The 18729-nt window shown below is 43.5% G+C and overlaps 1 protein-coding gene across 1 annotated transcript in view; it reads right to left on the minus strand.

Annotated features, from left to right (window-relative positions):
* CTIF (cap binding complex dependent translation initiation factor) overlaps nt 1-18729 on the minus strand; it is an 83210-nt gene that overhangs the window by 21900 nt on the left and 42581 nt on the right. Inside the window, exons 8-9 of the mRNA XM_053448241.1 lie at nt 4504-4948; nt 3468-3767 (exon numbers count right to left, since the gene is read on the minus strand). Of these exons, the coding sequence (XP_053304216.1) occupies nt 3468-3767; nt 4504-4948 (745 nt within the window). The remainder of the gene's footprint in view (nt 1-3467; nt 3768-4503; nt 4949-18729) is intronic.

Below are 18729 nucleotides of genomic sequence, written 5' to 3' on the forward strand. Positions count from 1 at the left end.
ACCCCCAGCGCTGTATACAGTAATATAACCCCCCCAGCGCTGTATACAGTAATATAACCCCCCCAGCGCTGTATACAGTAATATACCCCCCAAGCGCTGTATACAGTAATATACCCCCCCAGCGCTGTATACAGTAATATAACCCCCAGCGCTGTATACAATAATATAACACCCCCCAGCGCTGTATACAGTAATATAACCCCAGCGCTGTATATAGTAATATAACCCCCAGCGCTGTATACAGTAATTTAACCCCCAGCGCTGTATACAGTAATATAACCCCCAGTGCTGTATACAGTAATATACCCCCCCAGCGCTGTATACAGTAATATAACCCCCCAGCGCTGTATACAATAATATAACCCCCCCAGTGCTGTATACAGTAATATAACCCCCAGCGCTGTATACAGTAATATAATCCCCCCAGCCCTGTATACAGTAATATAACCCCCCCAGCGCTGTATACAGTAATATAACCCCCCAGCGCTGTATACAGTAATATACCCCCCCAGCGCTGTATACAGTAATATAATCCCCCATCGCTGTATACAGTAATATAACTCCCAGCGCTGTATACAGTAATATAACCCCCAGTGCTGTATACAGTAATATAATCCCCCAGCGCTGTATACAGTAATATAACCCCCCAGCGCTGTATACAGTAATATAACCCCCCAGCGCTGTATACGGTAATATAATAAGAGACATTCTGGGTTGGTGGAAGAACGTTAGGGCCGGAGAAGAAGCATTGAATTTGGTTATATAACAAGTAAAACCTGTAACACTCGGGGATCAAACAAGGAGTGAGTATCACTGACGTCATCGATCCGAGTCCTTACATGACTAATGAAACGCTTCAGCTTTCTAAATCCAGCAAAGATCCTCCTACATACTCATCCTGAATGACAGCAGACAGACCACCGCATACCCCCCCCGCGTACCCCCCCCCACTTTAAATATCTTTAAATATTTAAACAATCCGCGCCTCCGCGATATTCCGTGACGAGTTCTCAGGTCAGCAACGCGCCGCGCTCTCTGTAACGGGACGAAAACGTACAGATTTAACCAAACGGAAGAGGACGTCAAAAAAGTCAAGAATAGTTAAGAAAATACTTCACCCTCAATTAGAAATTCTCGGTTTTTGGTCATCAAACAGACTGAATTTCGGGGTATTTTTTCCATATTTGTGACAGAAGTGAGCGGATTCCATGTAGCGACTCCCCAAATGTATTAAACAAATGGCTGGAATTCCGGTCCTCAGATATACTTAATTGAGTCACCTGCATTCAAGCAGGGATATCGACCATAACATATTGGGAGCAAAAACATTGTTTGGGAGTATTAGATATGATCACAGCATGGGGGGAGTAAGAAAGAGTCGGCTCCAGACTGTGTGACCCCGAGAATCTGCCCTTTTACCCCAAGGCCAGGTCATAAACCCTATGAGTTCCCAAGCACTAAGAAATCTCGGAGTCCCTCGTTTTTTCCCGACATGGCGACCCAACAAGTGACAGCGTGTGGATCCATCCCCAATATGTCAGTGATGTCACTTTCCTTTCTGCATGGTACATTGGCAGCTACTGTGAAGTTTTTACACATAGAAACATAGAACCTGCTGGCAGATCGGCCCCATTCGGCCCCCGTCTAGTCGCCGTTTCTCCTGCTGTAAAGACTCAAACTTTAATCAGTCGCTGGTCTCGTCTTAGATTCAGGAGCCGTATGCCCATCCCATGCATGTTTAAATCCCCTCGCTGTATTACCCTCTACCACTTCTGCTGGGTGGCTGCACTATTTATCTATCACCTTCTAGCTAAAGTAAAAAGGGCACATTTAGTTAGGTAGGAATCTATAAATAAGCCAGAAACACATATTTACCAATCTACCCCAATCAGAGAAATATACCCCAATGATGCCTGACCGGAGAGCCCGACCTGTGCACCCTTTTAAAAGGCCGAGCACAACGCCGATGGCATCATTCCTCTGCTTTTAAAAAGGGGGCGCTTAATATAACCAAATTCTGCTAACATGGCAGGTATGAGAAACTGCCATTCGGAATTCTAGCACATGCTGATACAGACATTCCAAATTCTTTCTCTTCCTCCCTTATCCATCGGTGGGCTAAAGGCGAGGGGGTCTAAAGTGCACAGGTTGGAGAATTTGTCATAAAAAAATAAGTGAAATCAGGTTAAAAAGAGTCTAAATGCCGACAATTGACACATTTCCAGCTTGGTATAAAAAGCGTCGCAGCATTAAACCCCTGATCTATCTTCGCTGCAGAAGAGATATTTTAATCATCTGGGCCGCCAACTATCAACCCGACACTCGGTTATTCACGCCTGGGCAGTACAATCAACAACAACAACAACAGCCCCTTCCAGACATCTCTATACAGAACACACAGTAATTTAGGCGGAAGAAAAGACCACAGAGTCCACGGAGTTCAGCCGATCCTTCCTGCTTTTGATCCAAAAAAAAGCAAAAATGCCCAATTAAGCTATTTTGGCAATTTTTTCACACTTAGGAAGATTCCTTCTTGACCCCAAAAGGCAATCAGATTTCTCATTGGATCGAGAAGCTCCAAGATATTAATGTTTATTCTATTATTTCTACCCCTGTACGTTCTGCTTGTACCCTTTTGGAGGCATCCGGTGTCTCTGATAGAACCTCCTCCCTCGGCAGTGAATTCCGTATCTTTACTGCCCTCACTGTAAAGAATCCCTTCCTTTGTCGTCTATGAAACCTGCGCTCTTCCCGTCTCTCGTTCTTTGTACATTTCCGTTAACGAACGGGTCGCTGGAGAGCTCTTTTTTTTTTTTTTTGAGATACAAAGACTTCTACAATCTACAGCCAGGCCAATAGGTATAAAGATATCGCAGACAGGGTGGGCACACCGTACACCTCAGGAGGGGCTTCCTCAGCCAGGAGATGCAGAGCGAGGATGACTGATACTCAGATACAGAAAGCCACCAACATTCCGAGAACGTAGCAACATAACGGACACCGTGTGCCATCAGTGGACACTTACAGCCCCCCGACCCGAAGTTGGGAGGGTATAGACCTTCTAGAGAGACTTTAGAGAAGGACGACTAAAACGGGGAACAGACTAAGATCTTAATATGTCCGGCTTGGGGGAGAAGAGAGAGAGGGGCATGGGGAGAGACATTTAAATACTTAAAGGGGTTAAAACAAAGTGCAGGAGGGACGTTTATTTCAAAGGAGGAGAAACGTTACAACGAGAGACCAGAAGACCAGTAGCGGGTCAGATGTTTGGATGGAACGGAAGGAAGTTTTACTTTGCCGAGACTGTATTTATGGGACGGCTCTGGATCCAAAGACGCAAAGAAATGATGGAAAGCGAATGCACCGGCTCACCACGCTGAACAATGGTGTGAATTTCCACCAGACTATGACATCATGGAATAACCCACGCATTCGCCACAGAGACATCGCGACATCGCCGCTGTTACCTGTAACATGTTGAGCAGCAGGCTGCGGAATTTGGTTCCTTCCACCATGAAGAGCGCCATTTTGTCGCAGAGTTTGGCAGCCGTGTGCGCGAAGCTCCTGTCGGTGACGGCTTTCTGATAGATCGTCTTTACTATCTCGCCCAGCATTTCCTCGGAGTTCGCCGAATTCTGCGCCTCCTCCATGAACGTGGTGAGCTTGCAGTCCACGTCGCTGCTGTTATTCCTCATGCTGTTTAATATCTCAATGAGTTTGTCCATTTTGGTCTTTTGAGGACTGGTGGACTCGACCGCAAATTCTTCCTAGCATGAAAAGAAAGAAACGGGGGAACAATTATGGTTTTCTATCAACTCTACTGCCGAAGAGTAAATTCTCCACTCGTCGGGTCCCATGTGCCGTAAGGTCTGAGTCACCATCAAAATATCTAGATGGGCTTCAAGGAGACACCAATGTCCTTCAAATGTCCCTCAACCTTACATCATCACATGGTATGAAGACAACATCTTCATGAAGTCCATCGCTCAACTAATCTCATGTCTTCCCTATTTATTCTAAAGACCCGACTTGATTCAATTGTACGTCAAAGCTTCCAGAATTGTTTAATTGTGAACTCATCGGAATCAGGTTTTTCCCCCCCGGATTAGTTCAAGCAGGAATATCTCCGTATGAAAAGGGTTTTATACGGCTGTTTTGCTTTTTTTAGATTTAGTACAAAAAAAAATGCGAAGCTGAGACTTTTCTTTAACCTATAGAATAGCTCATTTATTTCTAACTACTGGTCAAAAGTTTGGGGTCACTCAGCTGTTTTCATGAAAAACAAGGACATTTCTGGCTGTAACAATTACAAAAGGGTTTCTAACCATTAGCCTTTTAAACTTGGATCAGTGAATGTTTAATCAACACTTCAGACTCTGGCTGGCTGAGGTTAATGGAGAAATGGGGGGCCTGACCACCTGGGAAGCTGCAGCTTCCCTACCACTTTCTTAAAATAGACAGAAATATGTAGAAACTACCAGCAGAGAGGGCTTCTTCTCCTACCTTTTCCTTCAATCGTCGCCGCAGCCTGTCTTTCGAAGATTGCAGCAAATTCACTTTAGGCCTCTCCCTGTCCCTGTTCTGAAAGCCCCCTTTCTGCTTTGTTTCGGACTCCCTGCCGCCCGGCGATGTCCTTTCCGACGTGCCTGCGCTCCTGTGACTTTCTAGGGGGATGTGGACCGTGCAGACCGAGGAGTCCTCCGAGTTCAGGTTGTCGGTGTCTTTGGCATGTCTCTGAAGGTCTCTGTCGTTTGGCAGGTGCTTCTGGTTGTGGTGCCATCGGCGGTTTTGGCTGTAGCCGTGGTGGCCCTGCTTGCCTGAGTGCGATGCTTGGCTTCCTTGGTATTGTTTTTGGTGCTCCCTCGCGCTGGGTTTGGCAGTGACTGGTTGGACTTCATTTTGTTGTGGCTGCGGCTGCTTATTGCCCCCTTGTGATTTCTGCTGTTTCCTGCAAAACACAAAACTCATTATCAACCTAAACTGGGAAGACTTAAAGGAATTAAAGGATAATTCTCACACGAGGCTCCTCGCCAAGGAACCGGTTTTGGGAGCTCTCATAAAGTCCTATCCCAATGACCTAGCCAAGAGAACTGGTGGGGTCAACATCTCTGCAGTCAATGGTGGAACACCAAGCTGTTACTAGAATATTTAGAATCCGGGTGAATGGTTTGTACTTTAGTTTGGTGGATCCTTGGCAGAGCACATATCTCGAGATGCCTTTACCGAGTGAGTAGTAGATAAGTGGAACACCAACCCAGCAGAAGTGGTAGAAGGTAATACAGTGAGGGTATTAAACACGCATGGGATAGGCATACGGCTCCTGAATCTAAGACGAGACCAACGACTGATTAAGGTTTGAGTCTTTACAGCAGGAGAAACGGGCAGCCTAGACGGGGGCCGAATGGGGCTTCTGTGGTTAAAATCATAATTTCAGTCGAGCTGAGGCCGTATGACCACAAACCGTTGTAAGGTTACATTTCCTTAACCATCTGGCTTTTAACAGCTTTGGAATATTTAGAGATCACAGGGCGGGTGGAGGAGAAACCTGAGATATTAAGTATAACAATGGACCACCGAGTAAACATCTCACTTCGGGAGCGTAAAGTTACATCACCAACATCCCCTGAATACATCGATGAAGACTACGATTCCCATAGATAGTTTAGAACTGTAACAAGGGTGTACACCATCGTTCAAAAGTTTGGGGTCCCTTAGAAATTTCCTTGGTTTTTTTGGAAAGAAAAGCAAATTTTGCCCATTAAAATAACATTAAATGGATCAGAAATCCAGAGCAGACGGGGTTAATGCTGTAAATGACTATTGCAGGAAACAGCTGATTTTTTATAGAATCTCTTCATAGGCGTACAGAGGCCCTTTATCACTCCCATCACTCCTGTGTTCCAACGGCCCTTTATCACTCCCATCACTCCTGTGTTCCAATGGCCCTTTATCACTCCCATCACTCCTGTGTTCCAATGGCCCTTTATCACTCCCATCACTCCTGTGTCCCAATGGCCCTTTATCACTCCCATCACTCCTGTGTTCCAACGGCCCTTTATCACTCCCATCACTCCTGTGTTCCAACGGCCCTTTATCACTCCCATCACTCCTGTGCTCCAATGGCTCTTTATCACTCCCATCACTCCTGTGCTCCAATGGCCCTTTATCACTCCCATCACTCCTGTGTTCCAATACAGAAACGGTGACTGCGCCTCTCAGAAATGCTCCTTATGGGTTAACCCCTTGCATAAAAAACAAAGGAAGAGAATAATGCAGAACATTTACACCGATACACGATTATTATTACGGTTGATAATTACATGATTCTAGAGGTCGCCAAAAGCGATGGCGCTTAAGCGCCGGATCATGTTGGAGTATCTGACCTTGCTGGCTAAACCTATTGGGAGTTGTAGTGCCATAAAAGATGCGTGTGCAGCTCCTGATCGGGGTGAATCTATCCTTTAGGACATTGGCAGCGCCGCCGTGTTCTCCGCTCCCACGTCCCGTCTCGTATAAACTCACTTTGTAAAAAGCGACACTTGAAACCTTATGAATTTCGTATATTTCACCGGTTCTCACTCAAATATTTTATGTGCCTCGCAAGGAAATGCCAATGTAAATGCGAGGCCGCGGAGCGCGTTCCAAACCGCACGGCTCCCCTCCGCTGCCTTTGTTCCGCCGTGATGTATAATAATCGGGTCAACAAAGTGGCTTTGTGAGAAATGTATGGACTACGCCGCCTCGCTGCGGACTGGAAGCCGATACTCGCCTGCGGTCGCAGCATTTACCCCGGCATGAACTCCCCAAGTCACAGCACGACCCCTCCGCCAATACAATAGCCCAGCGCGTTACGTTAAAGGGACCGGCGCAAATACAATCAACATTTAACATTCCTTTAACGTTTATTTAATTATAACTTGTTTTATATAGCGCCATCATATTCCGTAGCGCTGTACAATGGGTAAACAGGGGCCAATCATTGGAGGGAAGCTGAAGCTTCTCCCTGTTGCCTCTGACATTAAACTGTCCCTTAAAAACCAGAAATGACAAATAATCCTGCCTAATAAATTAACTTTCTAGTATTTGTAAAAAAAAAAAAAAAAAAAAAAAAGGCATTCTATCCTCTCAAAAACAATACAGAGATGTTGAAAAATCCTGCGTTTCTATGGCGACAACCTATCAGGGCTGGCTTCTGTGTCATGTGACAATAAAATAATCCTGGCAAAATCATGAATGAAGCAAAATTCTATTTGCTCGATATGCCTTATACCCCTATATGCCACTTAGCCCCCCAGATATGCCTTATACCCCCGATATGCCCCCCCCCCGACTTACCGATGCATCCCGAGACTTGCCCCCGTGCTCCAGACTCCCCGGTGTCTATCGCGGGCAGCCGGTGGACCTCTGTGTGATGCGCGCAGACAACCTCCGCTGCTACCCGGGATTCTATGAATGAGCACCTGAAGGCAATGTGATGCCGGCGCTCCGTAATAGAATCCCCAGAGGAAGTGCCGGGTAGCAGCGGAGGATGTGTATGCGCACCGGCTGCCAGAGAGGAGGACATGGATCTCAGTCTTGTAGTCAGAGCTCTATTCGATGTCTGATTAGAAGACGGCCTTGAACATAAGACGAGGGGTATTTTTCAGAGCATTTCCTCCGGAAAAAAGATTTGTCTTATAATCGAGCAAATTAGGAATTATTTCAGGACCGGGCTTTATCAGGACTGGGAACGATGGTTTTAATGCTGCATTTAGTCTCAAAAGCGTTAAATTCAGCAAAGCAAAGCGTGAAACCCGGCGCGGACGGCGCCCCCTCGGCACAGAGAAGCTTACAGGTCACTTGGGCTTTGACACGAACACATTAGGCAGAGAACGAAAACACTTTCTCGTGTCAATCTTCCATAAGTTCTCGATCGGCCCGTCTGTAACAGATAATTTCCATAATTCATACGGCGATGAGCGGCTCCCACAGCGGGGCCCGATGTCCAAGCCGCCCCTGCCTGTCGTTTCAATTAAAAACAAAGTTAATATTTAATTAAATGGAGTCAATCATTTTAACTAAATGAGCGGAACAGACGGGACGGAGAGCAACGACTTCTACAAAACAGAAAAAGATATTCCTTGGGGGAGGTTTTAGGGCTGAAAAAATAAATACAGAAATAAAATAAACCAGAGAAGTGAAAATATATAACTTTCTCCTACAGCATAAGCCCCAGCGCTGTATACAGTAATATTACCCCCCCAGCGCTGTATACAGTAATATAACCCCCCAGTGCTGTATACAGTAATATAACCCCCCAGCGCTGTATACAGTAATATAACCCCCAGCACTGTATACAGTAATATAACCCCCAGCACTGTATACAGTAATATAACCCCCCAGCGCTGTATACAGTAATAACCCCCAGCACTGTATACAGTAATATAACCCCCAGCACAGTATACAGTAATATAACCTCCAGCACTGTATACAGTAATATAACCCCCAGGCGCTGTATACAGTAATATAACCCCCCCAGTGCTGTATACAGTAACATAACCCCCAGCGCTGTATACAGTAATATAACCCCAGCGCTGTATATAGTAATATAACCCCCCAGCGCTGTATACAGTAATATAACCCCCCAGCGCTGTATACAGTAATATAACCCCCCCCGGCACTGTATACAGTAATATAACCCCCCCGCGCTGTATACAGTAATATAACTCCCCAGCACTGTATTCAGTAATATAACCCCAGCCCTGTATACAGTAATAACCCCAGCACTGTATACAGTAATATAACCCCCGCACTGTATACAGTAATATAACCCCCCGCACTGTATACAGTAATATAACCCCCCGCACTGTATACAGTAATATAACCCCCCGCACTGTATACAGTAATATAACCCCCAGCGCTGTATACAGTAATATAACCCCCAGCGCTGTATACAGTAATAACCCCCAGCACTGTATACAGTAATATAACCCCCAGCACTGTATACAGTAATATAACCCCCAGCGCTGTATACAGTAATATAACCCCCAGCGCTGTATACAGTAATATAACCCCCAGTACTGTATACAGTAATATAATCCCCAGCGCTTTATACAGTAATATAACCCCCAGCGCTGTATACAGTAATATAACCCCCAGCGCTGTATACAGTAATATAACCCCCAGCGCTTTATACAGTAATATAACCCCCAGCGCTGTATACAGTAATATAACCCCCAGCGCTGTATACAATAATATAACCCCAGCGCTGTATACAGTAATATAACCCCCAGCGCTGTATACAGTAATATAACCCCCAGCGCTGTATACAGTAATATAACCCCCAGCGCTGTATACAGTAATGTGACAAAAACTTGGTTTTCCCCCATTTGTTCAAAAAATACTCCCTTTATCTGCAGACCTGGAGCCCCAATTGTTGTCAGTCATCTGATATTTTGGGTGACTTTCCCACTGAGCTTTATGGCAAAGCTAACGAAGTCCGTAAGAGAGTCTGACTAGGCAATTAAGACTGAGCCATTCTATTGTTCCCCGCAGGCAGTATGATAGGGAGTCGGGGGGTTTAGTAGATTGGGGATCAGATAACAGAGCGAGAACCAAACAAACGGCTGATATGCGGCTGCCTGAAAACATTATATTATGGGGCAAAAACTAGAAAACAGTGCAATACATTTTTGAAGCTTATTTTAATTTGATGCTAGGAATAAAAATAGTTCCCCTTTAAGAAAGACACCCGAGGCTATTTTCTACTTGACTCGGTTACCAAAACGAGTTCTAGGAAAGTAGGGCAGAGTGAAGCCCGGCTGATAGCAGGGGTCTTGTGTATCGGGAATTCAGAGGTCAGCCAGCGGTATACGAGAGTCAGGCGATATTAAAGCGAGGCTGTAACGCATGTCATGTGCATTGCTAATGGTCACTAATGTGAAAGGGTTTATATCGCATGACATTTAGCATTGCAAATGTATTCATGCCAAAGATAAGATGTTTTCGGGTTCCGACAGAAGGATCTCCGAGACATATGTCGTTTGTAACACAAAGTAAAATATTAATGCTTCTATAAACTATTCATGCCGAGGCCGCACGCAGAGAAGCGCATGGCGGCCCCCGCCAATATCAGCTGGACGGGCAGAGAATAACATATACATTCAAACCTCATTCTGTTACATTCTCTGAATTAATCCTTAAATATTATTAGAATTAATTCATCATTAAATATTATTAGAAGTATTAATGAAAGCCATTAATTAATCTCAATAATACAATAATTTAATAATCGATTAATATTCTCTATTCTCATTCTATGTTCTCTGAACAGAATTAATCCTTAAATATTATTACAAATAGGAATTAGAGTCATAATTACTAACTTTAATAATATTTAATATTACAATATTAATTTGTTGAATAAAACATATTTAAACCTCATTCTGTTATGTTCTCTGAACGGAATTAATCCTTAATTATAATAAATAATCCTTTATTTATTCTTATTTGAAATATGAATTAATGCCATAAGAATTTATTCATAATACTTAATATTAAATATCTACATTTCAACCTTGTTTTGTTACGTCTTCTGAACATAATCCTATTTCAAAATATTAGAAATATTAGACATAATTATTAACTTAAATACAACACCTTAATATGAATTCATGGATTAATATATATTTAAACCTTTTTCCGTTATGTTCTCTGAATATTACTAGAAGCATTAAAGCCATAATTATTAACTTAAATAATATTTTTTATTGGAAAAAAACAAAAAAAGATATAAGTTAAAAAAAAAAGTTAAAATTCTGTTAATTTCTATTTTAAAATCGGGCCGCACTCAAAGTTTACCAAGTGAAAGATCCCATATAACAGACAATACATACATTGATACTGCGTATCCTCTATCAGAGCTCCCTCGCTGGTGACTGCATACTGTCACAGTGTCTGGGAGGACTAAGATGGAGATACCCTACAGCAGGGGCGTCCAACCTGCGGCCCTCTGGCTCCTGCAGGACTACATCCCCCATAATGCTCTTTCAGCTAAGGGGCTGGCTGAGGAGTATGGGAGATCTAGTCCTGCAGCAGCTGGAGGGCCGCAGGCTGGACGCCCCTGCCCTACAGGGAGAACCAAGATGGCGGCATTGAGCGTCTATGAAGCCACCCAACTCGCGATTGCAGCACCATGACGGTAAGATGCGATGTATGTAATATGTATAAGTCACACATTCTACAGCTCTACCCTGCCCAGTTAGTTCCTGTATGAACACACGAGAATATCGCGTGTATAAAACTAATCACAAAGTATCTCCAATAATACGGCCTTGGCTACCCGTTCCTTGCCCACATTCATCCAGGACTACTGGTGCCATAATCTGACGTCTGTGACTCTGGAACCAGTTTGTTGGCAGCCTCGGAACTCTACCCATTCTCTTATACCTGGACCCCAGTCTATGGATTCCAAACCAGTTTTCCCACGATGGAGGCATCATCGCGGCCCCATTCATGACACATAGAACCTGCCGGCAGATCGGCCCCCGTCTAGTCGCCCGTTTCTCCTGCTGCGAAGACTCAAACCTTAATCAGTCATTGGTCTCGTCTCAGATTCAGGAGCCGTCTGTCTATCCCATGTATGTTTAATACCCTCACTGTGTTACTCTCTACCACTTCTGCTGGGAGGCTGTTCCACTTATCTACCACCCCCTGAGTAAAGTAAACACTTTTCCAACAGACCAATTAACACACAAGAGACAGACACTAACAACCACCTGTCCTGATGCTACCAACAAAGCCTTACCAAGACTGCTGGAACCAACCAATGACAATCAGCAACTTAACAGAAGAGAGAGAGCGTTAAGGGGGAGGAATAATCATGCAGATTCTGAAAAGGACATTAAGATACCTTTCCTCAAGGCATAGACATTTTTAATAGACATATATTGCGTACTTTTTCTGTAAAAAACATAATAAAGGTTTATTTAATGTACAGAACTATAATATGTACGATCGGGTTTAACGTGTGCGGATTGAAGCGCACGGAGCGTGATTATCGGGCTGAGCTCAGGAGGAGGAGGATGATGATGATGATATTTATAATTGATGATCTCATGGGACGAGATAAGCAATTCTATGAAACTGCACTTATCTCTCCGGAAGGATTTAGCCAGGGATTAAACCGCTATAGAGACAAGTTTTAATTAATAATTCCTCTGCGCCCGATGGATTTTATATCTCGCCCCCGGGGGGGGCGACCGATATAAACGAACAGCCGGAAACCGGCGCTTTATTCCGCGGGGAGTCTGCATTCCAATTCATTTTAGAATCTCTAAAATTAAGAGACAGAAGAGTGAAGCATTTAGAATCCGGTGAGAGAGACTGATCGCCGGGGGTGCTATTTAACACCCTGCAAGGGAAGGGTTAAAGGGGAACTACCGCCCCGCCGCTTTCACCATTACTAAACAAATCCAGCAAAACTACCTAAAACTGTGTTTTTGTAAGCCCATCGAGGTAGTCAGTTTGGTGATATTTAGCTTAAAAATTATCCTTATGGAAGCTGTGATCAGTGGCAGCTTGTGGCAGATCCAGCATTATCTGATCAATTTCCTATCCTTCTCACTACCCCCCTTACAAGGGCTGCCTCAACCAATCAGCAACAGCGAACGGATGACTCAGTTGAGTGTGTATGGTTTGGCTACACTAAACTGCTGAGAGGGAGGTAGATACATGGAACAGACTCCCAGCAGACGTGGTAGATGCTAATACAGGGATATAAACATACAGGGGATAGGCGTATGGCTCCTGAATAGCCCCCCCCCATTAACCCCTTATAGATGGCTTCATAAATATTTGGAATTTTCACATAATTCATTGAGTTTGATGACCGTTACCATATTAACCCTTTGTGTGTTAGATGGGACAATGTACTGCCTGATGACACCGATGGAACTCTGTGAGTTAAATGTATCCGGCACCTAAATCATAAATGTGGAAGAAAAAAAAAATACATAACTCTTTAGATCACGTAGGGGAAAAAAATTGCAAGATTTCTCACGGAAACGAGTGGAATTTTACTGCCTTACATTATTGGCGTTTCCACGGCGTTTCCGGAATGTCACAGAAATATAATTACATTCTCGCCTCAGTCGTAAAACACTTTCCCATTAACTAATAATAACGCGCTCTCCCGAAATCTACCCCCGGGCACATTCCCGTTCCCATTTATACCCCTCGGACCGGCTCGGACCCGCTTCGTCATTAGAAAGGTATGACAGCTTTGCAAATAGAGGTCTTCAAAGACAGCGGCGGCGGATTCACGGATCAGAGATTTCATCGGGGTCCGCGCTCCGTGGAATTTCGCGGGGGTCCGAACAACGGAGAATAAACTGCATCTGCTTTTATAGGAAATATCTATGGAGACCCTAAAGCCCACAAGCGACCCAGATAAGGACAGGAACGGAGACACTAATGGAATCTGGTGGGCTTCTGGGAGTCGGTTCTTATCATCAGGTATGGTCCTGGCTGGAGATCTGGTCATGGCATTTAAATACCCCGTTACCATCCCCCGTCATCTACTGAATACCGAAGACTGACACCAATCGCTGGGTTGGAGATGTCCGCCTGTAGTAAGTTCTTGAACGGGAATGAATTGGACATGGCGGGCATTCTACAGGAGGGTCCCATGGAAAGAAGCTGGTTGTTGGGTGGCAGCTTCTTCAAGGATTTTTGGGACACATAGAAAAGCCTTCCTCACCCAGCATGCTCTTCTCCTTCTTATTCTACGCAACCCCAGAAGAGAAGATATTGGCGTACGATGTGACATCTTAGAAGCAGGGAAATAGTCCTGGATTGTTGGTAGCCTTAGTGGTTCTACCGCAGGATTCTAAATGGAATCCCTGCCCGTTCTATAGAAGCTTTAAATAGGAACTCCCAACTTTTTTTAAAATATTTTGTTTAACTACAAATATGAAAATGAGTTTCCAAAAAAAAAAATATTTTCTGTTTTTAAGCGATTCTGGTATTTACATAATAACTGTGCGTTCAGACTGCTGAGCTCCAATCTACTAAACATCCTTATCCTGGTAAAACATTGAATGGCTCAGTCCTAATCACCCAGTCAGACACTCTGACTAATGAAAGTCTATGGAGGAGCGGAGTTCATTAGCATTGCCATAAAGCATCAGCTCAGTGTGGTGTTTGAGTCGAGAAAGTCACCCAAAATATCACATGACTGACAGCAACAGCGCCTCCAGGTCTGCAGATCAAGGGAATAAAATTAGATAAAACCAGATTTTTCAAAATTACTGTATACAGCACTGGGGGGGTTATATTGCTGTATACAGCACTGGGGGTTATATTACTGTATACAGCGCTGGGGAGTTATATTACTGTATACAGTGCTGGGGGTTATATTGCTGTATACAGCACTGGGGGTTATATTACTGTATACAGCGCTGGGGGTTATATTACTGGATACAGCACTGGGGGTTATATTACTGTATACAGTGCTGGCCGTCATATTACTGTATACAGCACTGGGGGTTATATTACTGTATACAGCGCTGGCGGTTATATTACTGTATACAGCGCTGGGGGGTATATTACTGTATACAGTGCTGGCGGTTATATTACTGTATACAGCGCTGGGGGTTATATTACTGTATACAGCGCTGGGGGTTATATTACTGTATACAGCGCTGGGGTTATATTACTGTATACAGCACTGGGGGTTATATTACTGTATACAGCGCTGGGGGTTATATTACTGTATACAGAGCTGGGGGTTATATTACTGTATACAGCGCTGGGGGGTTATATTACTGTATACAGCGCTGGGGGTTATATTACTGTATACAGAGCTGAGGGTTATATTACTGTATACAGAGCTGGGGGTTATATTACTGTATACAGCGCTGGGGGTTATATTACTGTATACAGCGCTGGGGGGTTATATTACTGTATACAGCGCTGGAGGGTTATATTACTGTATACAGCGCTGGGGTTATATTACTGTATACAGCGCTGGGGGTTATATTACTGTATACAGCGCTGGGGGTTATATTACTGTATACAGCGCTGGGGGTTATATTACTGTATACAGTGCTGGGGGTTATATTACTGTATACAGCGCTGGGGGTTATATTACTGTATACAGCGCTGGGGGTTATATTACTGTATACAGCGCTGGGGGTTATATTACTGTATACAGTGCTGGGGGGGTTATTGCTGTATACAGCGCTGGGGTTGATGCTCCATGTACTTCCCATTTAACCTCTTTATTCATGGAGCGAGGGTCATAATACCTACTTGTCTCTGGAGAATATCTCATGGAAATTATTAGTTGTCATTATGATTTTATTTGACTTTGTATTTGGGGAAATCATTTTGTTAGAGGCTGGGGTTAGGAGTTTGTAGATTGAGCAGAAGTCAAACACCAAACGCTCGGTGAAAGCCGATATGTTTTGTTGAAGAGCGTAATATAAGCAAGATACAGAGGAAGAGAAAACACACATGCAACCTACGGGGCGAGAGCGGAGGATAATCAGAATGCCTTGAATAAATCACAAAACACGGCAGAAGCTGGAACAAGCCGTGTATTGTCTACCCACGGGGGCCACGCCGCCAACCGGGAACATCGCGTACCGGATAACACAAACAAAAACCTAGCGGGGGACGGCAAAGTTTAGACTTCGATGCAAAGTATCCCAAATTCACACAGTACGTTCCGTGCATCCCACAGAACAGAGGATCACAAGAGCAGATAAACCACGGAACAGGGATAAACACGGAGGGGCTCGGAGCCGGGACAGCCCCCGTTTCATCACACGGGCAGATCGGTAACCAGCGGCCACCAGGAGAAACCCGAGGAAAGTAAGCGTGATGAGCCGGACCCTTTGAATGTAGGGACTATAAGAAGCTCTGCGGAAATTGTTGGCCCTAAATAAAAAAACAAAACTATAAAAAAAATTAAAAAGGGGACTAAGAACTTAAATGGGAAAGGATACATACGTTGCCCAATTACTTATCTATCCTACCTATAAATTTCCACATACTTATGGCCGACCAGATTGTACGGATGTACAATCAGATTCATTTATTAAAAATAATATATATATATATAGTCGTGTGAAAAAGAAAGTACAGTCTTTGAATTCAATGGTTTTACAAATCAGGACATAATAATCATCTAAAAATTAGGTAAATACAACCTCAGATGAACAACACATGACATATTACACCAAAAATAAAGCCAAAATGAAGAAGCCATGTGAAAAACTAAGGACACCTTATGATTCAATAGCTTGTAGAACCACCCCTCGTTTTCTATATGTTGTAATAAGTCACCTGTTTTTCATCTGAGGTTGTATTTAGCTAATTTTTAGACCTAAGGAACAGATGATTGTTATTATGTCCTGATTCAAAAACCTAGAATTCAAAGAGGGTGTACTTTCTTTTTCATACAACTGTATATACTATATATATAAAAAAAATCTATATATATATAAATATATATTTATTCAATTATTATTCCTATAAAAAATGCTATATTTAATACTATATATATATATATATATATTTTTTTTTTTTATTATTATTTTATTTTTTTTTATTATTTTTTTTTGGGGGGGGGGGGATTTATCAAACCATATTGTTTGTTTAATCTTTTTGTTTAATCCCACCCCCCATTGTTCCGCTTTCAAGTCTTGAAGAATAATTGTTCACATGCCACCAAAGTGATCACGTTCTCCTAAAAGCAAAAGCTTCCTGCTTCTATGCTGTTAGGAACACATCAGCGCGTAAATCAAAATGAATTCTCCGTGTGATGTCATGTCAAACGTAAACGCGGAACACATGTGAGCCCGGCCGGCTGGTGGCCCGTGTTCATATTTATTTACTTTTCCTCTGGTTTTTTCTGATACGAAATGGAATCGGGGGGGGTCACTAATAGAAGTTCAGTTGTTTTAATTAAAAAGTGGAAAGTTGAATGGGAACTTTTTGATGTATTAGAATTTGGGTTCTCGTCATAACCGACCCCAGATGGGAACGTTCTTTCACGGAGCGAATTCCCAATGCTGTAATTCATTGAAGGCTTGCGGGAGACGTGACCGTTTAACAATCCCTGTCACTTAGGCGCTGACGTCTCTAATTGTTGCATTAACGAGAAAATCCGGGAATTTCCTAATTATTGCTAAAGACGCCCGGGTTACATGGAGGTCAAAGGTCACAGGAACATGTGTGGAGTTGGTAAAAAGGTTAGTGACCAACAAGGTCTTCTGCTGCAGGAACCATCGATAAAAGGGGTTACCCAAAAGGGCTCCTCAACTCACATTCTCACCTACTTTGCCATGTTTACACACATCCCATGGGTGGGGGGACCTTAATAAGTTTGCCTTCTCGATCTAATTCCGGACAGAGAAGCAATCGTAGACCACTTACTACAAATCAAGCCACACCGTTGCGCGTTGAAGACACTCAGCTGAAACGAGGCTAGATGAGATTACCATAAGGCACGGGGGCCGGAGAGGATTCACTCCAGGCTTCCTAGGGAACTTAGTGAAATAATTGCCAAATCTCTGTTTTTAGGACACAATTTCCTCTGGCGTTGAGCCACGGGATTTATGGAAAGCCAGTGATATGAAACTCCCCAGGAATGATTGTTCGGGGAATCCTGCATGCGGAATGATTAGGGGGACAGGTTGGTTCATTGGCGATTCCTCACGGTGCTGTCCGGTTTTGGGCATTGGTTCATGAAACACATAGAACTTGATGGTAGATCGGCCCCATTCGGCCCCATCTAGTCGGCCCGTTTCTCCGGCTGTAGAGACCTTAATCAGTGCTTGGTCTCGTCTTAGACTTGAGTTAAGGGTTTGAAAAGAGCATGCGATCGGGTTAAACAATTTCCTCTTCCGGAGTTCTCTCCTTTCTCCACCAATTAACAACAACCAGCAGCTTATGGCCCAAAAATCCACCAGATCGGCATTTTTTCCGAAATCCTACATTTTACGGTTCTGTACCTAAAATGCGATCCGTGTGACCCCCCCCTCTCCATTCAGTTATCTCTCCTTTGTCAAGTTGCTGACTGTTGTTGATATGTTAGTGAAGCCCTTGTAAGTGATGGGGAGGAGAAAGAGGAGAGGAACTCTATTAGATAAAGATTCGAGACAGGTCCTCTTCTCCGTGGGGCGAACTTCAAAACAAAATATTTCGGTAACACGCACAGGCCAAAAAAAAAAAAAAAAGTATAAAAAATTAAATAAAAAAACCCCATGAAAATATACTTTCCTTTAAGTGGCCAATTCAACTAGCTGGCAGTGAATGGGTTACAAACAGGCTTTAAATTGCTTTACTATTATGTGTCCCCCCAAAGTTTGCTTCTAACGTGTTGATCCAGACGGGGATATTTTGATCTTCTTGGTAATTCGGTTACAGGTCGGTATTTCTCGATTAATACCCTGCAACTCGGCATCGCGCGTGGATCTGCACTTGGCGGAGTGTTATAAATATTATTCATAAAGCCTGGAATATGATTTAACCTGATCCCATATCACAAGAGAGACTTATTCAGGAAAAAAAAACAGGTATTTAAATAAATAATAAAAAACCAAAAACATTTCCATGCAGTTATTTGATGCATGTTGTAGCAAGGGCAATTAGGCAGCATTTGCACCATCACTGGATACTTGTTTTTGCTACTGCCAGGATTTTGTAGTATTAATGGGCCATCTGAACATGTTTGTGGGGGGG

The sequence above is a fragment of the Spea bombifrons genome, chromosome 1, assembly GCF_027358695.1.
Source record: "Spea bombifrons isolate aSpeBom1 chromosome 1, aSpeBom1.2.pri, whole genome shotgun sequence".
In the NCBI taxonomy this organism is placed as follows: Eukaryota; Metazoa; Chordata; class Amphibia; order Anura; family Pelobatidae; genus Spea; species Spea bombifrons.